This window comes from Tamandua tetradactyla, chromosome 6, assembly GCF_023851605.1.
Source record: "Tamandua tetradactyla isolate mTamTet1 chromosome 6, mTamTet1.pri, whole genome shotgun sequence".
NCBI classification, from domain to species: Eukaryota; Metazoa; Chordata; class Mammalia; order Pilosa; family Myrmecophagidae; genus Tamandua; species Tamandua tetradactyla.
In genome coordinates, this window is record NC_135332.1 from 162,765,562 (window position 1) to 162,782,187 (window position 16,626).

The 16,626-nt window shown below is 39.8% G+C and overlaps 1 protein-coding gene across 4 annotated transcripts in view; it reads right to left on the bottom strand.

Moving 5' to 3' along the window:
- Window positions 1-16,626, bottom strand: part of SAMD12 (sterile alpha motif domain containing 12) — a 433,476-nt gene that overhangs the window by 177,879 nt on the left and 238,971 nt on the right. For all 4 annotated transcript variants that reach the window (XM_077167535.1, XM_077167536.1, XM_077167533.1 and 1 more), the window contains one exon: window positions 8,640-8,780. In XM_077167535.1, the coding sequence (XP_077023650.1) occupies window positions 8,640-8,780 (141 nt within the window). The remainder of the gene's footprint in view (window positions 1-8,639; window positions 8,781-16,626) is intronic.

Sequence of the window (16,626 nt, forward strand, 5' to 3'; positions counted from 1 at the left end):
ATTAAGTTGAAAATGAAATATGGTTGGTGAGAGAAAAGGACAACAAGTAAATTTAAATCAACAAAAACACTGGGTGGCATCACTCTCTGACCAGCACTGTGCTAGGAGGCAGGAGCACACAATAAAATCAGAAGATGAAACAGGCTGGCCATGCCCTACGTGGGACAGACCATCACCAAGCTGCCATGCCTTTGCAGGGGCACCTGCTGCCTGCATGCTCCCCATGAGCTTTTCCTCCTTGGCATTCACCGATTTTCATGTACATGATAATGACACTCTTGGTTCTCCCCTTCTCTTTCTATCCCTTCTTCTCAGGCTGATGGCAGCCTACCCTCTTTTCTCACTACCCAAATATTGATGCACCCTGGAGATAGCTCCATCTCTCAAAACCTTTACCCTGTAAGACCTAGTCATTGAAGTTCACAAAGTCTTCCTTAACCCTACCTATTCCTCAGGTGAGGCTAACTTCCAGTTCTGTGCCATCACAGTCTCTCTTTAATTCTGTGTATCTCTAAAATGGTGACCACTACCCTACCCTTGTTAGTAGGTGCTCCTTTCTATCCCCAGTACCTAACCACAGAGCCTGGTGCTCAGTGGGTGGAAAAACAAATGGATGCCATGTGATAAAGATGACATTAGTACAAAGTATTTAGCAATGCTGAAGAGGAAATGATGGGTTCTGCCTGAGGATATGATGAAAGGCTTCTCAGAGTAGGTGATAACTTACTAAGGTGCCATCTTTTAATAAGTTTTATTACAAAGTATTCATAACAACTCTGCGAAACAGATACTATTCTCATTTTTACAACTGAGGAATCTTAGTCACTGACAAGTAACTTAACCAAAGTTAATTCTACGAAATATTTAAAATGTCCTTCTTAAGAGAGACTAAGGGGTTTGTATTTTGTTCGGTAGGCAACTGGGAGTCATCAAATATTTTAAAGAGGGAAACATGCTTTCAGAAATATATTTAAATTAACTCTGGAATAGAAGTAGGAAATTTTGAAGAGAATGAATGAGGCAGGGCAGAGACTAAAGATCAAACAGTAAATATTAGGCTCTTCTGGTCCGGATGAATTAACACAGTGGCAAAGGTATGATGGGGAGGGGCAAGGCTGGAACAGACAGAATTCAAAGGACGCAGTAACCGATTCCATGAAGGGTGCTGAGAGGAAAGAAGTAATCGCAGGTGACTCTGAGCCTTCTACCTGAAGTGATAGTGAGTAAACCTGAGAAGAAACACGATGGGAAGACAAGACTGCAGAGATAGTGGGAAAGACAATGAATGGGCTCAATTTTAACTATTTCAAATTTAAGATATCAGTGGAATATTCAGGGGTTCACATAAACTTTGGAGAAATGTAAGATGTTGTGCTGGTTTGAAAAGAAGTATGCCCCCTAAGAAAAGCCATGTTTTGATATAAATCCCATTTCTTAAAGGTAGAATAATCCCTATTCAATACTGTATATTTGAAACTGTAATGAGATCATCTCCCTGGTTGATGTGATTTGGTCAAGAATGGTTGTTAAACTGGAAACAATCCAGGTGTCTCTAGACTGGGGAATGGATAAAAAAAATGCCGATGTATCTATCCATTGGAATTATAAGCAATGAAAAGGAATGAATTTGTTATACACAGAATAACACAGGTGAGTGTCAATATATTCAGGTAAGCAAAGGAAGCCAAACTATCTGATTCCATTTATATGACATTCTGGAGAATGCAAAATTACAGAGACAGAAAACACATCAGCGGTTGCTAGAGGCTGGAGATGATGGGAGGGGTTCACAAGAAAGCGGCACTGGAGGAGCGGTTATTTTCTGGAGGAATGGACTTGTTTTATATCTTGATTACAGTGTTGGTTATATAACTGCATGTGCTTGTCAGACCTGTACACTTAAAATGGTGAATTTTATGTAAGTAAATTATACCTTAATAAAAATATAGAGAAAAAGAGCATTGTCTTAGAAATTATGAGATCTGGGATCTAGTTATAGTTATGCCACTATCTGGCTGTGTAACCATGGCCGCCTTTGATTCTCTTTAGATCTTGGCGAAATCTGTAAAATGAGATTAGACTAGCTGATATGTAAAACTCTTCAGTCTACTGCAGTATTCTAAGAAAGACTTCCTTTCTTAAAAAGGATAGTAGACAAAGATGGCCTATTACAGTTCAGAGGGCCTCAGCACAGAGCTGAGGTGACTGGACTAAAATATCTACTCTACACACATGGCTCTGAAAAGTCTTAGAAAAAAGTGTTTCTAATTTGTGTCATTCCAAATAATGAAGCTTTGGAAAAGTCCGTCTGGTCATGGAATTCTTAACTAATTTCTGACACATACCCTGACACTGTGGATAAACTCCTTTGGGAAACCCTAATGTTCATGAGCTATTACTAGTTCTTTTAAACAGTACATATGCTTTTTTTCTTTTTCTTTCATTTTGTAGACACTGATTATAAAGGCATTTGAAGATGGCGGCATTTACCATTTTCATTTGCTTTATTACCTGGTCAGGCCACTGCTTTCTACTGTATTTACCCAACCCTCAGAGCTCCTGGCATGTTTTGACACTGGACTTGTACTTGTAGCCAAGGAAGCCACTGAAAGGGACACCCAAAGAATGATTCTATATGATAGCATCCCTGGGGTTAAGGGTAGCCCTGACAACCCAAAAATAAAGGGAAAGGGAAGATACTAAGAATAAAAATAATGATGATGATGTGGACAAAAGTTTGCATTTATTGATTTGTAAAACTAGGGCCTGCAAATGATGACTCACCATCTGTTTTTGTAAATAAAGCTTTATTGGAACACAACTACACACATTTCTTGAAGTATTGTCTATGCCTGCATTCCCGCTATGGGAAGCTGCAAAGGAGACAGTACGGTTAGCAAAGACTAAAACACTATCTGCCTCTTAACAGAAAAAAGTTTTCCAACCCATCATAAAAGATGCAATAAACTATGTGATAGTTTCGACAAATCATCTTGCTTAATCATCACAACACCATCATGAGATGAGAATTATTATCCCACTGACAGATCAGAGGCAATGAAGTGTAATGGTTAAAAGTGCTTGTTATGGAGTCAGAGAGGTCTGTCTAGGTTTTTTGCCAATTGTCTGATGCTGGGCATGTTAGTTAAACTCTCTGTGCCTCAGTTCCCTCATATGTAAGATGGAGTCACAAAGGAACTCACTATGGTTGGGTAAATGTTAGGAACTGATACGACAGTTAGCACAGGGTATTGTGTATAGTAAACATTTAACACTCATTAACTATATGAAGAACAGTCAGCTCTCAGTGTTTTTCTCACCAGAAATATTTTCCATTATTAAAAAGCTATGGATGCTTATCATTATCTTACGCCCAGGAATTAACTTGAAAGATCCAAAGTTAGCTTGCATTCTGTCGTGTGTTACTTAAGGCACCTTTAGTTTCTTGTCTCATGTGAGTAAAGATTCAAGCAAAAGGAAATAGAATAATGATGCTTTCAGCCCTGTACAACATTTCCCAAGAGACACCTGGAGGTACCCTGAGTCAGCTGAGTTTCTGGCAAAACGGTACCAGTGAGAAGGCTGTCAGACAGACATCCTGGCTGCTTCATGGACGGGAGAGAGAGGACCACAGAAGGGAACCTTCTCAAAAGCACCACAGGGAATGACATTAAAACAGGACCAAACATTGATTATGCTACTTGTAAATGTCATGTCATTACAGGGCCATTGGGAATAAAGGCACAGAAATCAGAGGCTGGAAGTTCAGTTGAACTGTAGTTTTGGCTTTAAATGATGAACTGTTTTTAGGAATTTTCCTTGCAATTCACTGACAGGCCTATACATTTATATATTTACTACGCATCCACTTTACACATTTTTAAAACTTCGTAAGAAAAGTTTGTCTTTTGGTAATCATCCCAAAGTGAGGAGAACAAGAAAAAGAGGACAAAGACTGCATTTTCCCTGGGTTCGTACAACCAGTCACAGCGAGCTGGTGCTCTCCTGGTACACGTGTGACCAGCTTGGCCCTGTTTCTGTCACGGGACACCTGGCCAACTGTGTTAAAACAAGAGTGTAGAAACAAGGCTGAAAACAAATTTTAAAGAGCACTTGAAAGGTGAAAAAAATAGGTCTTATAATTATTTTATTTCCTCTAGATACACGGCAGAATGAGCGTTCAGATGGCTGTACAGTATCTAATTGGAGACTTGATTACTAAAGTATGAAACTGATTTGATGGGCATGAGTGTGGGTGTGTTTCGTTTCTATATCTAAAAGTGATTTGTCTCCTTCAGAAGAAATCTTTATAGTAGATTCATTCATTTCATTTTGGAACTGTTTTCCAAGTTTTTGGTGGATTCTTTTGAACATCTTTAGTGGGGCAAGACTTCCTCATTTGAGGATGAACTGGAAGCCAGAATTTGTAAATAAGATGGGTAATTAAGCATGATGAAGACACTGAGGGTCAAAAATAAGATGTGGAAAAGACAACCCAATTCAAAATGGGCCAAAGGCTCTGAATAGATATTTTTCCAAAGAAGATATATAAATGGCCAGTAAGCACATGAAAAGGTGATCGATATCATCATGCATTAGGGAAATGCAAACTGAATCCATGAGATACCACTTCACACCCAGTAGGATGGCCACAATAAAAAAGATGGACAATAACAAGTGTTGGCAAGGTATGGAAAAATTGGAAGCCTCATATTCTGCTGGCGGAAATGTAAAATGGTAGAGCTACACTGGCAATTTCTCAAAAGGTTAGCCATATAGTTACCATGTGACTCAGCAATTCCACTTCTAGGTATAGACCCAAGAGAAACAAAAAAACAACATCCATATACAAAATCAGCATTATTTAAAATAGTTCAAAAATACAGACAATCCAAATGGCCAATAAGAGACGAATGGATAAATAAAATGTGGCATATCTAGACAATGGATATTATTTGGCAATAAAAATGGAATACTGATATGTCCTATGTTATCCTAAGTAAAAGTAGATAATCACAAAAGACCGTATATTATTTGACTCCATTTATAGGCAATGTCCAGAATAGACAAATAGAAAATAGATTAGTGGTGCCAGAGGTTGGGGGGTGGGGGTTGGAAGGAAATTGGGTATGAAGGAAATAGGGTATGACTGCTAATGGGTACAGAGTTTCTTTTTGGGTGAATGAAAGTATTCTAAAATTGATTGTGGGCGTGATAATACAACTCTGTAAATATACTAAAAACCATCAAATTGTCCACATTACATGGAGGAGTTGCATGGTATGTGGATTATATTCTCAATAATGTTATAAAAAGTAAAGTTTGGTTATAAATTAATGAATTTGATTTGCTTGTGCGGCTTCCATCACTGATATATTCTGCACTTATTGTCATACTACATCGAGTGATTTACTTGTCTCTTAATCCTTGAAAGAACACTATGATTTGGGTAGAATTATTGATCCCCATTTCCAAGATTAAGAATTTGGAGAACAGAGAGGTTAAATAATTTTCTTGAGGTAGCACAGCAATAAGTGTTAGGGACATGAGTTAAACTCAGCACTAATGCTAAAATTCACTCTTCTCCCTTGTTTCTCTTTTATCATTCCACTCTTTTAAATAGTTAATACACTCATACTTCAAAATACAAAGAGACATAAAAGCCATACATCCTGTCTCCATTCACTTTCTTCCCTCTCCCACAGGGGGGAGTTTGTACTAACTTTTTGTGTATCACTCAGCATTTGCTTAAATAAAACACACGGCTACATTATTTCTTCCTTTGTGATACACAGAAAGCGGCACTCCAAACATCATTCTGCACCTTGTTTCACTTAGCATCCCATCTTATTTTACATTGCACAGCACGTGTACCATGATCTACTTAGCCAGCCCTCTAAAGATGGGAACTTGGGTTCTTCCCAATCTTGTGCTATTTGAACAATTAAAGTTTAGGCTTTGAACCTGTCTTCTACGGCAAAAAAGAAACTCATAAGAAATTTAATCATTTTTCCTCAAAAAATGACTAGTGGGAAGGCAATAACCCTCATTTAGTATGTTAGTCAACACATGTTTGTCAAAAACCCACAAACAAAAACTAATTGCAGTGCCCCAGAGCCAGAGCCCCCTGCGGACCTTGGAGAACTCCTACAGCTCTGCAGACTGGATGTGTGGTTCACTTTCTTCAAGAGGGAGGTCCAGGAATTTCCAAAAACTAAGCTATATTCTGAAACCTTTGTTTGAACTTATTCAGCATATTCATTCTGCTGATTAAGACTTGCAGAGATGAAGAATCAAATATTCAATATATTGAATCACATATCACCCCTGCGGTGAATTCTCGTAAGAGGTGTGCTAAACTTGTCAGGTCACTAAGGGGGAATGGAACTCCAGTTCCTAGACCCAAAATATTTTAAGGCTATCTCAGCCATCTTTTGATTTTGTATTATCCGATATATAAGCCACTTGTCAATTTTTTGTTTCATTTAATTTTCTTTTTAAAGAAACCATCACTTCAATCAAGCTATGGGTTTTCTAAAGGATGCCTGACATGGTAACATTAACATGGAAAGGACGAACAATAAAAAAGGTACCAAGCGTGCAGACAAAATATCCAAGAGTTACAGAATAGTAATCACTTCTGAAGGGAATGCAATGGAAGAATTCAGAATACATAGCTTTTCAAAGCTGAAGAAAGTGATGACAACTGAATTGAAAAGGCTGAACTTCGCATTACCTTCTCAGAACACAAACATATATTTAGCTTAATAGACTTGAGTACTATCTCAGGAAAAATCTTATATATTATGCATCTAGGGCAACGAAAGCTGTGGAAAATGATTTTGCAAAGCAAACACACTTCAGGCTGACAGTAGCAGAAGAAAAAAAGAATCTAAGACACAGACAATGAGCTTAGTTCTCATTTTATGTATCATCACTGGAGGAAAACAAAAGCACTGAGGAAACCCCAGGCACTAAGTAGAACTTGGGCAGAATTATGGTTGTGGTTGAAACTTAAGAAATGCATGTATGTATTTTTAAATTATAAGCATAATATGGATTTATAGAAGAAATTTTGGAAAATATAGAAATACAAAGAAAACAATTAAAATCATCCAGAGAGAACCATTATTAAAAGGTTGTCATATTCACTTGCAACCTTTCCTCTGTGCACATATAAATATATGATTTTTACTAAATTGGGTTCATAAATAAAATTTTATCCATTTTTTTACCCATTTCCTATTACCTCTTGAGCGTTTTCTCATATTGTCACATATTCTTTGAAAATATAATTGCAATGTCTGCATTGCATTGTAACTTATAGAATTAAGCAGAATTATTTGATTTTTTTTCTAGACTGCTGGACTTCTAGGTTGTTTCTAGTTTTTCATTATTATAAATAGTATCATCGATGGCTGTTCTTGTAATAAGTCTCTTTATCTTTGTTTACTTCTTAGAAGTATATCAGTATGTCAAATTCAGATTTAAACCACTTGGTACACTAGTAGCTATAAATTCACCATTGAAAGTCTCTGGAGACTTAAAGCAAATAACGCATATCAAATAAACAAAACTCGTCTCCTATCACTAAGTCTATATTTATCCTTCCAAAGCAGTTATCTCTCAGGCAGTATATTGCTGCCTTTAGGCAAATGGACTATTATTGGGTTAATCTTAAATGCAATAACATGAAACGTGGCTGACCCAGATTTCTCCAACATCAGTATTGCTTGTAATTACAGTATTCTGCAGGTTGAAAAAAAAATCCAACACTCTCAAAAACAGATTTTATCATCCCTTCATCTAAAATGATGTACAATGAGCAAGAGGTATAGTCAATAGTGGGTCATACCAACCAAATCTTATAAAGACACGCAAGCTATGTACAGAGTAACAAGATTTTCTTCAAACCCCAGCTTTATTCTGTCACTTCAGCAGGTATAAGATCTTAAGTGCTTTCATCAAATTAATGATATTAAATATTCCTCTTAAGAGTTACATGGTCTTGATATGCCAGTCTTACATTTTCTAAAGCCTATTTTTCAAAAAAAAATTATACAATTTTCAAGGGGCCTAAAAACAGTTCTCATTATGCATAAAGTCTGTGCATGTGTGTGTGCGTGTGCATGCAAGGGGATGCACTTCTAACATTTCCCTTCCATTAGCCAGCAACACAAATCACAACAAAAACCACACTCATATAACTGGTCATGTCAACTACAAAATCATTCAAATTCCAAGACCCCAGTTGCCGGTCGGACTAAGACAGATAAGGCCTGGCTGCACAGTGGTGTAGAATGCCCGCTGTACAACTCTAGGGGGCATAGCCTTTGTGGCCGGTATCCACTGGGGTTGTGCAGTGTACAACCTGAATAGCCTTACGTGACGGCCCTGAAGTTAGTTCACATGATTCCGCTTTCTCAGTCATTAACTTACTTTTGCTAACTTCTTTCGAGTTAGCTCGGGAAAAAGGAATTTTGGGAGGAAAGTAATCTTTAAATCTACACGTTTATTTTTTTATGAAGGAAATTCTGCAAAGAGACAATAAATTCTCCCTGGCTCCCCTGGGTCAGAATGGTGAGGTTTCCTTTCCCCTCTCCCTCCTTCTCCCCATGCGCTAGGAAGCAGCAGGGTACCTTGTGTGAGTAACTGCAGGTTTCTGACTTCTTCCCGCACCTTCAGCTGGAGCACCTGCTGTAAGATGTGCTGCCGGAGGTTCTCCTGGGCAATCCCCATCCGCTCGAGCTTTTTGTCAGTAAGTCTCAGCAGGGCTCGCCCTGCGGGGTTTTAAGAAATGAAAGGAAAAGCAGATGAACAATAGCTAGAGAGGGATTTCCATCCTGGTCTTAGTTAATTCTGTTATAACAGAGGTTTTCATCTAAACACAGCCAACACTGAATAGAGGGTCTTCCTGATCGCTGCTGACATGAATGGACAATCTGGATGAAGAAAATCCACCGATTCAAAAAAGGACCCCGATTTTTATCAAATACTAGCAATCGCTGTCTGACACATGCATCGAGTTAGCAAAAGCAGTGAAACTTTTACCTGCATATTTGGGTCACAGAGTACATGTTTCCATAGAAGCAATGCTCTTCATAGGGGCTGGGTTCACAGGCTAGCCCACAGAAGCCCACGTCCCTGACCACCAGGTGAAGGACTGGATGCTCTACTAGGGGTTATTTAGAAACTCCAAGCTAGTGCCGAGTTTCCGTGAAAGATGCATTTAAGTTCCAGTTTTATTAGATAGGAGCCCAACTCCCCTACCATCCCCAGCCTTCAGCAGAGTCCCACCTCCAGCCGGCAGGAGCTGTGTCTTAATCCTAACCACTGGTCTAGGGCAGACTGAAGGTGAGGGAGGGAGTAGAGTGAGTGCATCCAGAAACAAGCCATCTCAAGGCGTGAGGGTCTGCAGAGTAGGCCCTGGTCAGCCTGGACTGGCCTCCTTTCTATCCCTTTCCCTTTCTACTGTGGCTTCTACTGAATTCCCAAACTACATCCCCTCCACCCCCAACCCTAGGCTTGCCTTGAAACAAGCATGTTCCATTCCAAGAGGGTTTACCCTAAGAGAACGATAGCTGCTAAATGCCCTAGGACCACCCTGTCCTCTCCTCCCACCTCAGTCAACATGCCTGCTTGATGTTTTCCCATTTTAATAGAATAAACTGCATGTGACTGATATGTTATTAGGTATGCCATCATATACATATCAGAAAATAAACATAAACAAAACTACCCAATCCCTTCCACCCCTCTCAAAATAAAAATAAATAAATAAATAAATAAATAAATAAATCAGAACAGGGGATTGCTTTGCATTTTCATCAGAAGAACTGGAAGGCCTATATGTCTATGAATAAGGCAAGTGGAATATGAAGGAAATTAGAGAAAGGGTCAACCAAGTAAAAGCATTCTGTGCTGTTTGCCCTTCTCTTTTCCCTCCCTTTATTCATTGCCAACTACATCAGACGGGATAAATTATTTGTTACAGTAATGAGAGACTACAACATAGCAGCAATTCAAAACAACAAAATTTAGATCCCACTTATTCTACATGTAGGTTTCAAGTCCATGCATCTTGAGCATTGCTGATCGTTGTGCCAGAGGGCAAACAGAAGGTGTTGGAAGGTCTCATACCATCAGTGAAACGCTCAGCCTAGTCACTCATAAATCATTGCCCAGAACTAATCAAGTGGCCCTTCCCACCCACAAAGTTGCCAGGAATTGTAAACTCATCGTGTGCCTGGAAGGTAGGGGTTGGGGTCAGAAATACTTGATGAATCAACTGATGAGAACTGCTCTGAGATAGACTTGGCTTTGGACCAGTGCCTGGCAAGGAAGTGAGTTCACTGATCTGTGCATGAAGAGGTGGTGAGGGTAAACCATCAGCAGAACCTGCAGCTGCAAAAAAAGGAGAAAGAGGGGGAAAGGGGCCTCCTGGGTACTCACAGCACGGGTGTGCAACACCAGGAAGATTGTGGTGGCCATGAGAAAGGAAGGAAAGGACAAAAGCAGACCCAAGTAGTTCCAATCCCCCTCTAGAGTTATTCCTTCTAGAATAATGATTTCCCAAAACATCCATGTCCTAAGCCCCAGAAATTGCAATTATGTTACCTTACATGGCAAAAGAGACTTTGCAAATGTGATTAAGTTAAAAGTATATCCCGGATTATCCAGGTGGGCTCATTCCAATCAAACGGGTCCTGATAAGTGAGAGTCAAAGGAGACTGAGAGAGACACACTTGATAAAAATATCATGGCCATGAGCCAAGGAATGTGGGTGACCTCCAGAAGGTGGAAAAGGCAAGGAGATGCATCCTGCCCAGAGGGAATGTAGCTCTGCCAATACTTTGATTTTAACCCCATATGACCCATTTTGGGCTTCTGACCTCAGAATTACGAAATAATAAAACAAAAAAAAACTTATTATTTTTTTACAATAGTATTAGAAAATCAGAATTTTTTTACAGTAGTATTAGAAAGCTAATACAAATTTCCATTGGTCTTGTGACCGAACTTAAACATTTTTAACAAGTTAAACAGATAACTTTAGGTTTCTTTTCCCTTTTCCTCTCCTAATTTCTGAACAATGGTACAAAGGTAGAAAGCAAGAGAAGAGAGTGTGAGCCCAAGTTCCAGGCTACGAGAAAGCCCTGCCTCCAAATGTTCTGCTCACTTTGGTCCTGAAGTTTCATTCAGAAAACACAGAATGGGATTATGTGGGTAACTGGCTCTTTATTCATGCCCTAAATTTACAAGATTGCATAAATATCTCCCTGATGTGCAGATGACTAAATCCTTCCCAACACTACAATGTAGATCATTCTCACACTTTTGGTTCCAAGTTGTTTGGGCTGAAGTTTCACAAGCTGTGACATTCCATTGGCAGAGGTGCTGAAACAATGGAGTGGTAGCTAGATTCAGTTATCAACTTGGCCAGGTGAAGGTGCCTAGATCTATTGCTGCGGACATGAGCCAATGCCATGTGAACCTCATCTGTTGCTGATTACATCTGCAGTCAGCTAGAAGGCGTGCCTGCTGCAATGAATGATGTTTGATTTAATTGGGTGGTGCTTAAATGAGAGAGCACAATGTAGCACAGCCCAAGCAGTTCAGCATACCTCATCTCAGCACTCACAACTCAGCCCAGGGCTTTGAAGATGTAGAAAGAAATCGCCCTGGGGAAAGTTGTTGGAACCCAGAAGCCTGGAGAGAAGACCAGCAGAGATCACCCTGTGCCTTCCTGCGTAAGAGAGAACGTCAGTTGAAAGTTAGCTACCTTTCTTCTGAAGAACTAATGAAATAAATTCCCTTTTATTAAAAGCCAATCTGTCTCTGGTGTGTTGCATACCAGCAGCTAGCAAACTAGAACATAACGGTAAGATGGCTTTGTTTCTGAGAAGCTGGGTTGGTTCATCATTACTGCACAGTGCTAAGAAGTCAGAGTAAGGGTTTCATTCCAGTGCAATTGGCTCAACTTTTCTTTGTTAAATACCCACCTGAAAACCTCTAGCTTCAGTTCTCCAATAAATGACTCTGAATGGTCAAATTGTGGAAAGGTAAGCCCAACTAGAAAAATCACCTCCTCCTAAGGTAGGTTAACAGCATCAAGTTTGAGTATTTCTGACTGTGATACAAATAGAAGTTTCCATGAACATTTCGCACAATTAATACTGGGTGTTTCAAATTATTTTATCCAAATCCTAAGAACATAGATTATCATCATGACCATCAGCCCCATCATTTCCATTTTTTAAAAAGGAAAATTGACAAAGAATTGAATAAAGAATGTTTGAAACAGGAAAGATTTCCCTTTTCCTTCTGATATCCTTAGAACTATACCCTCAATTGTGCTTCGCCTTTATAGGCAGGAAGATAAAAAGCTTAGACTTCAGGAAGAAAGATTAAGGTCAAATGGATAGAAGAACTTCCTGATAAAGCAACTTCTAGAAAAGATCATGATAGCTACACACTGAGAATCTTAAAACTATATCATATTCACCATCTTCCTGGAATGGTTTATGCAGTGTCATCCAGGATAATGGTTCTCAAAGTTTTTCACAGTAACTTGGCCATTTCCAGGAGCAAACACCCTACCAATAGCCTATCCCACCATCTTCTGCTAACCACAAAAATATATTTCCAAAAAGGGCACTGCTGTTTTTGATGTATCAGGAAAGAGACAAGCAATCAAAAAAAATCACACCCTTTTTTTTTTGCAATTTATGCTCTTAATTAAAAAAAAAATTTTTTTTTTAATTTGAGATTTTGTAGGTTTGTCCAGAGTGATGCCCTAATAAATCTCAGAGTGATCTGAACAGTGAAGAGAAAAGTATTTGCAAAGTCCCCTTGGGGGAATGGTGGGAAAGGGGGAAAATTCAACTCACCCATGTGCAGAATTCCTGATATTCTCACAAGCAGTAGGAACAACCAAAGCAATAGGCCAAGCCCTCAATCTTGGGCTTTGTTCACATGAAATGTGTCCCCAAAGAGGATAGGCTAAGCCTAGTTAGGGTTGGGCCTAAGAGTCACCCCCCAGAGAACCTCTTTTGTTGCTCAGATGTGGCCTGTCTCTCTCAGCCAACATGACAAGCAAATTCACTGCCCTCTCGCTCTCTACATGGGACATGACTCCCAACGGGTGTAAACATTCTCGGCAACGTGGGAAAGAGTATCCTAGAATGAGCTGGGACTTAGCATCAAGGGATTGAGAAAACCTTCTTGACCTAAAGGGGGAAGAGAGAGATGAGACAAAATAAATTGTCAATGGCTGAGAGATTTCAGAGTCAAGAGGTTTTCCTGGAGGTTATTCTTATACATTATATAGATATCATCTTTTTAGTTAAGGTATATTGGAGAGGCTGGAGAGAAGTGCCTGGAAATGTAGAGCTGTGTTCCAGTAGCCATGTTTCTTAAAGATGATTGTATAATGATATAGCTTTCATAATGTAACTGTGTGATTATGAAAACCTTGTCTGATGCTCCTTTTATCTATGGTATGGACAGATAAGTAAAACATATGGATTAAAGATAAATAATAGGGGAACAAATGTTAAATTTAGTAGATTGAAATGTCAGTGATCAATGAAAGGGAGTGGTAATAAAAAATAGGGGAAACAGGCTAAAATACATTGGGTAGATGGAAATATTGGCAACCCATGAGAGGGAGGGGTGGAAGGCATGGTATGTATGAGTTTACTCTTTTTTCTTTTTGTTTCTTTTTCTGAATGGATACAGGTATTCTAAGAAATGATCATGGTGATGAATATACAACTATGTGATGATATTGTAAGTTATCAATTATATACCATGAATGGAATGCTCATATGGTAAGAATGTTCATGCTTGTATGTTGTCATGTTTAAAAAATAAATAAATAAAATTGTCAATTTTCTTAAAGGATATGAAATTACTTATAATAAAAATTCAATTGTTAATGCAACAAACATTTATTAAGAACTTGCTATGTACCTGTGACTTACTTATACTGGGCATAATGATGAGCAAAGCAGAAAAGGATCCCAGCTCAGACTCATGAGGAAGGCAGGCAATAATTATTTACAAATGTGTTATGAGTATTAAGGAAGGGCAGATTTTCGAACCCACAACTGGGCAATCTAACCTGGTCTGGGCGCTGGGAAGCCGTCATGGAGTAAGGAACATTTGACCTAGGACTTAGGAAGAGGTAAGAGTTAGACAAAGATTATGGCTTAAACTAAAGATGTCAGAGAAAGTGTCTAGAAACCATGTAGGTCAAGAGGAAGTCCACTATCATGGGAAGAATAAAAGGGAGCTGCTTTGGCATCTTATTCTCTGCCTTTTCTCACAAGAATCCTTGGCCCCGGGCAGGCCATGGTGGCTCAGTGGCAGAGTTCTCACCTGCCATGCCAGAGACCCAGGTTTGATTCCCGGTGCCTGCCCATGCAAAACAAAACAAAAAACAACAACAAAAAGAACCCTTGGCCCCTTTGCTCTGCAGACAGTGGCCAACAAAGAGTGAAGAGTGAAAAATGAATTCAACTTCAAAAAATGGAGCATCAATTAAATGGTATGATGCCCCACACTGGATATAAACCGCATTTAGATGACCCAGACTCTGGGCCCTTCACGGATTCAGGCCTGTTCAAGGTTTGGAAGGAACTTAAAGTTCCTTGTGTTGATCTCCCTCCTGCCCTTTCACTTTCTTTCCTTTATCTAGTATTTCTCGAGTTCTCTTATATGCCTGATATTATGCTATGTTTTGGGACCACAGAGACAAGCAATGTCTCCTGCCTTCACTCACCTTATCATTGAGAGTGAGAGACAAAATATCAGTATGCCATCAGATGGTAATACGTGCTCTGCAAAATAAAAACAAGATGGGTGGGTGCAGGGACCCTTATTGGAAAGATGAGGGCTCTCGTAAATTGGCTAGGAAAGGCCTCTCTGAAAAGCTGCCACTGGAACAGCTGCCAGAAGAAAGGGTGAGGGAACAGAAGTGTCAAAATAATTAGAGGGGTGGCAGGAAGGCTGGACCCATAGGGCAGAAAAAGCAAGACAGAGAGTGAGTGGAAGCAGGTCTGAGAGAAGCCAGGGATCAGATCATAAAGGGCCTTATTGGCAACTCTGGATTTCATTCTGAATGTGAAGGAAAGACACTGGAAAGTTTTGAGCAAGGGATGGTTTGGGTGAGAGGCCATGTATTAGAAGAAGCACTCTGGTCACCACAAGGAGGCTGGATCAGGAGTGGGAACTCAAGTACAGGAGCCAGGAGAAGAGTCAGCTTACTGTTATGCTGATCTGAAGAGGAAGTAAAGGTGCTGTAGACCAGGGTGGAAATAAAATAGTAAGAAGGGGTAGAATTCTGTATACATTTCCAATGACTTCATCATGCCTGCAGATAGAATATGAAGTGAAGAGGCAGCAGAGATGACTAAGGTTTTCAACCTGAACAATCAATGGCTTTCAGAGTTGGAAGTTGAGCCATTGGTACTGGAGGGAGGAAGTCATGGTACTGTTAGTGCTTTTTTCTTTCTTTTGAGACCACTTGGGATCTGGACAAGTGATAAGGATACAGTTAAACAACAAGGGTCATTAGAATATTCTACTTTCTCCTTCTAATGCATTTTCCCTTTAGTACTCTCCTCAATTTCCAGAGCTGACTTGTCTGGAATTAAGGTGAGCACAGGCATATCATGGCAGAATGTAGGGAAATATTAGAGGGACCTTTCCTTCTACATTTTCTCAGCGATGACCAAAGCTCTGTATTGCTTGGCCCCAGCAGTGGTATTCAGAGCTGAAAATGTTTCCCAATACCCACTGCAGATGTGCAGGCCAGGGACTCTTCAGAGAGCAAGTTCCCCCAGTGGCAACATGGATCGATACTCTGTCAGCAATCCCGGGGAATTAGAACTCTGCTGCAACTTGAAGCTTCAGTATAGAAATAAAAGCATTACCGTGGGTGTGTGGCCCACTAGAACACAAGCCCCCATAAGAGCAGGTTCTTTCCTATCAGGTTCCTTATTGTTGCCACGTGCTAGTGTGTAGTAATACTCAGCAAATATTTTACAGAACCTATTAGTACTGCCAGATAAATTGGTCAAGGTTGTCTTCTTTATCCTCATACTAATGCTCGCAAGGCCAGTAAGTGATTTTCTTCTCTGATATATAAGAGGCTTGCTTGGAAACTCTCAGGTAGGAAAATAGCAACAACAAAGAGAACCGAATATAACAGGGAGGAGGCTGTGTTTTTGCGGTGATGACCAGAGAAAAACATTCCAGGTAGAAAGGAACAGAGAACTGGAGATGAAATGAGTACTCAGCTTTCTCACAGGCTTAAGGATAGACAAGTACCTTGTTCTTTTTTTGAACAAACACAAGGGAGACTATAAGCCTTGCTGAGCAGATGGTTAGTAAAAATGAGTGAGAGATAATCAACTCATACAGCTGTGTATTAGCATCCCGTGGCTGCCCTAACAAATTAGCACAAACTTGGTGGCTTGCAACAACACAAATTTATTTCTCATGGTTCTGGAGGGCAGAAGTTTGACATCAGATTCGCTGTGCCAAAATCAAGGGGTCCACAGGACCACACTCCCTCTGGAGGTTCTCAGTGAGAAGTCATTTCTTGCCTCTTCCAGCTTA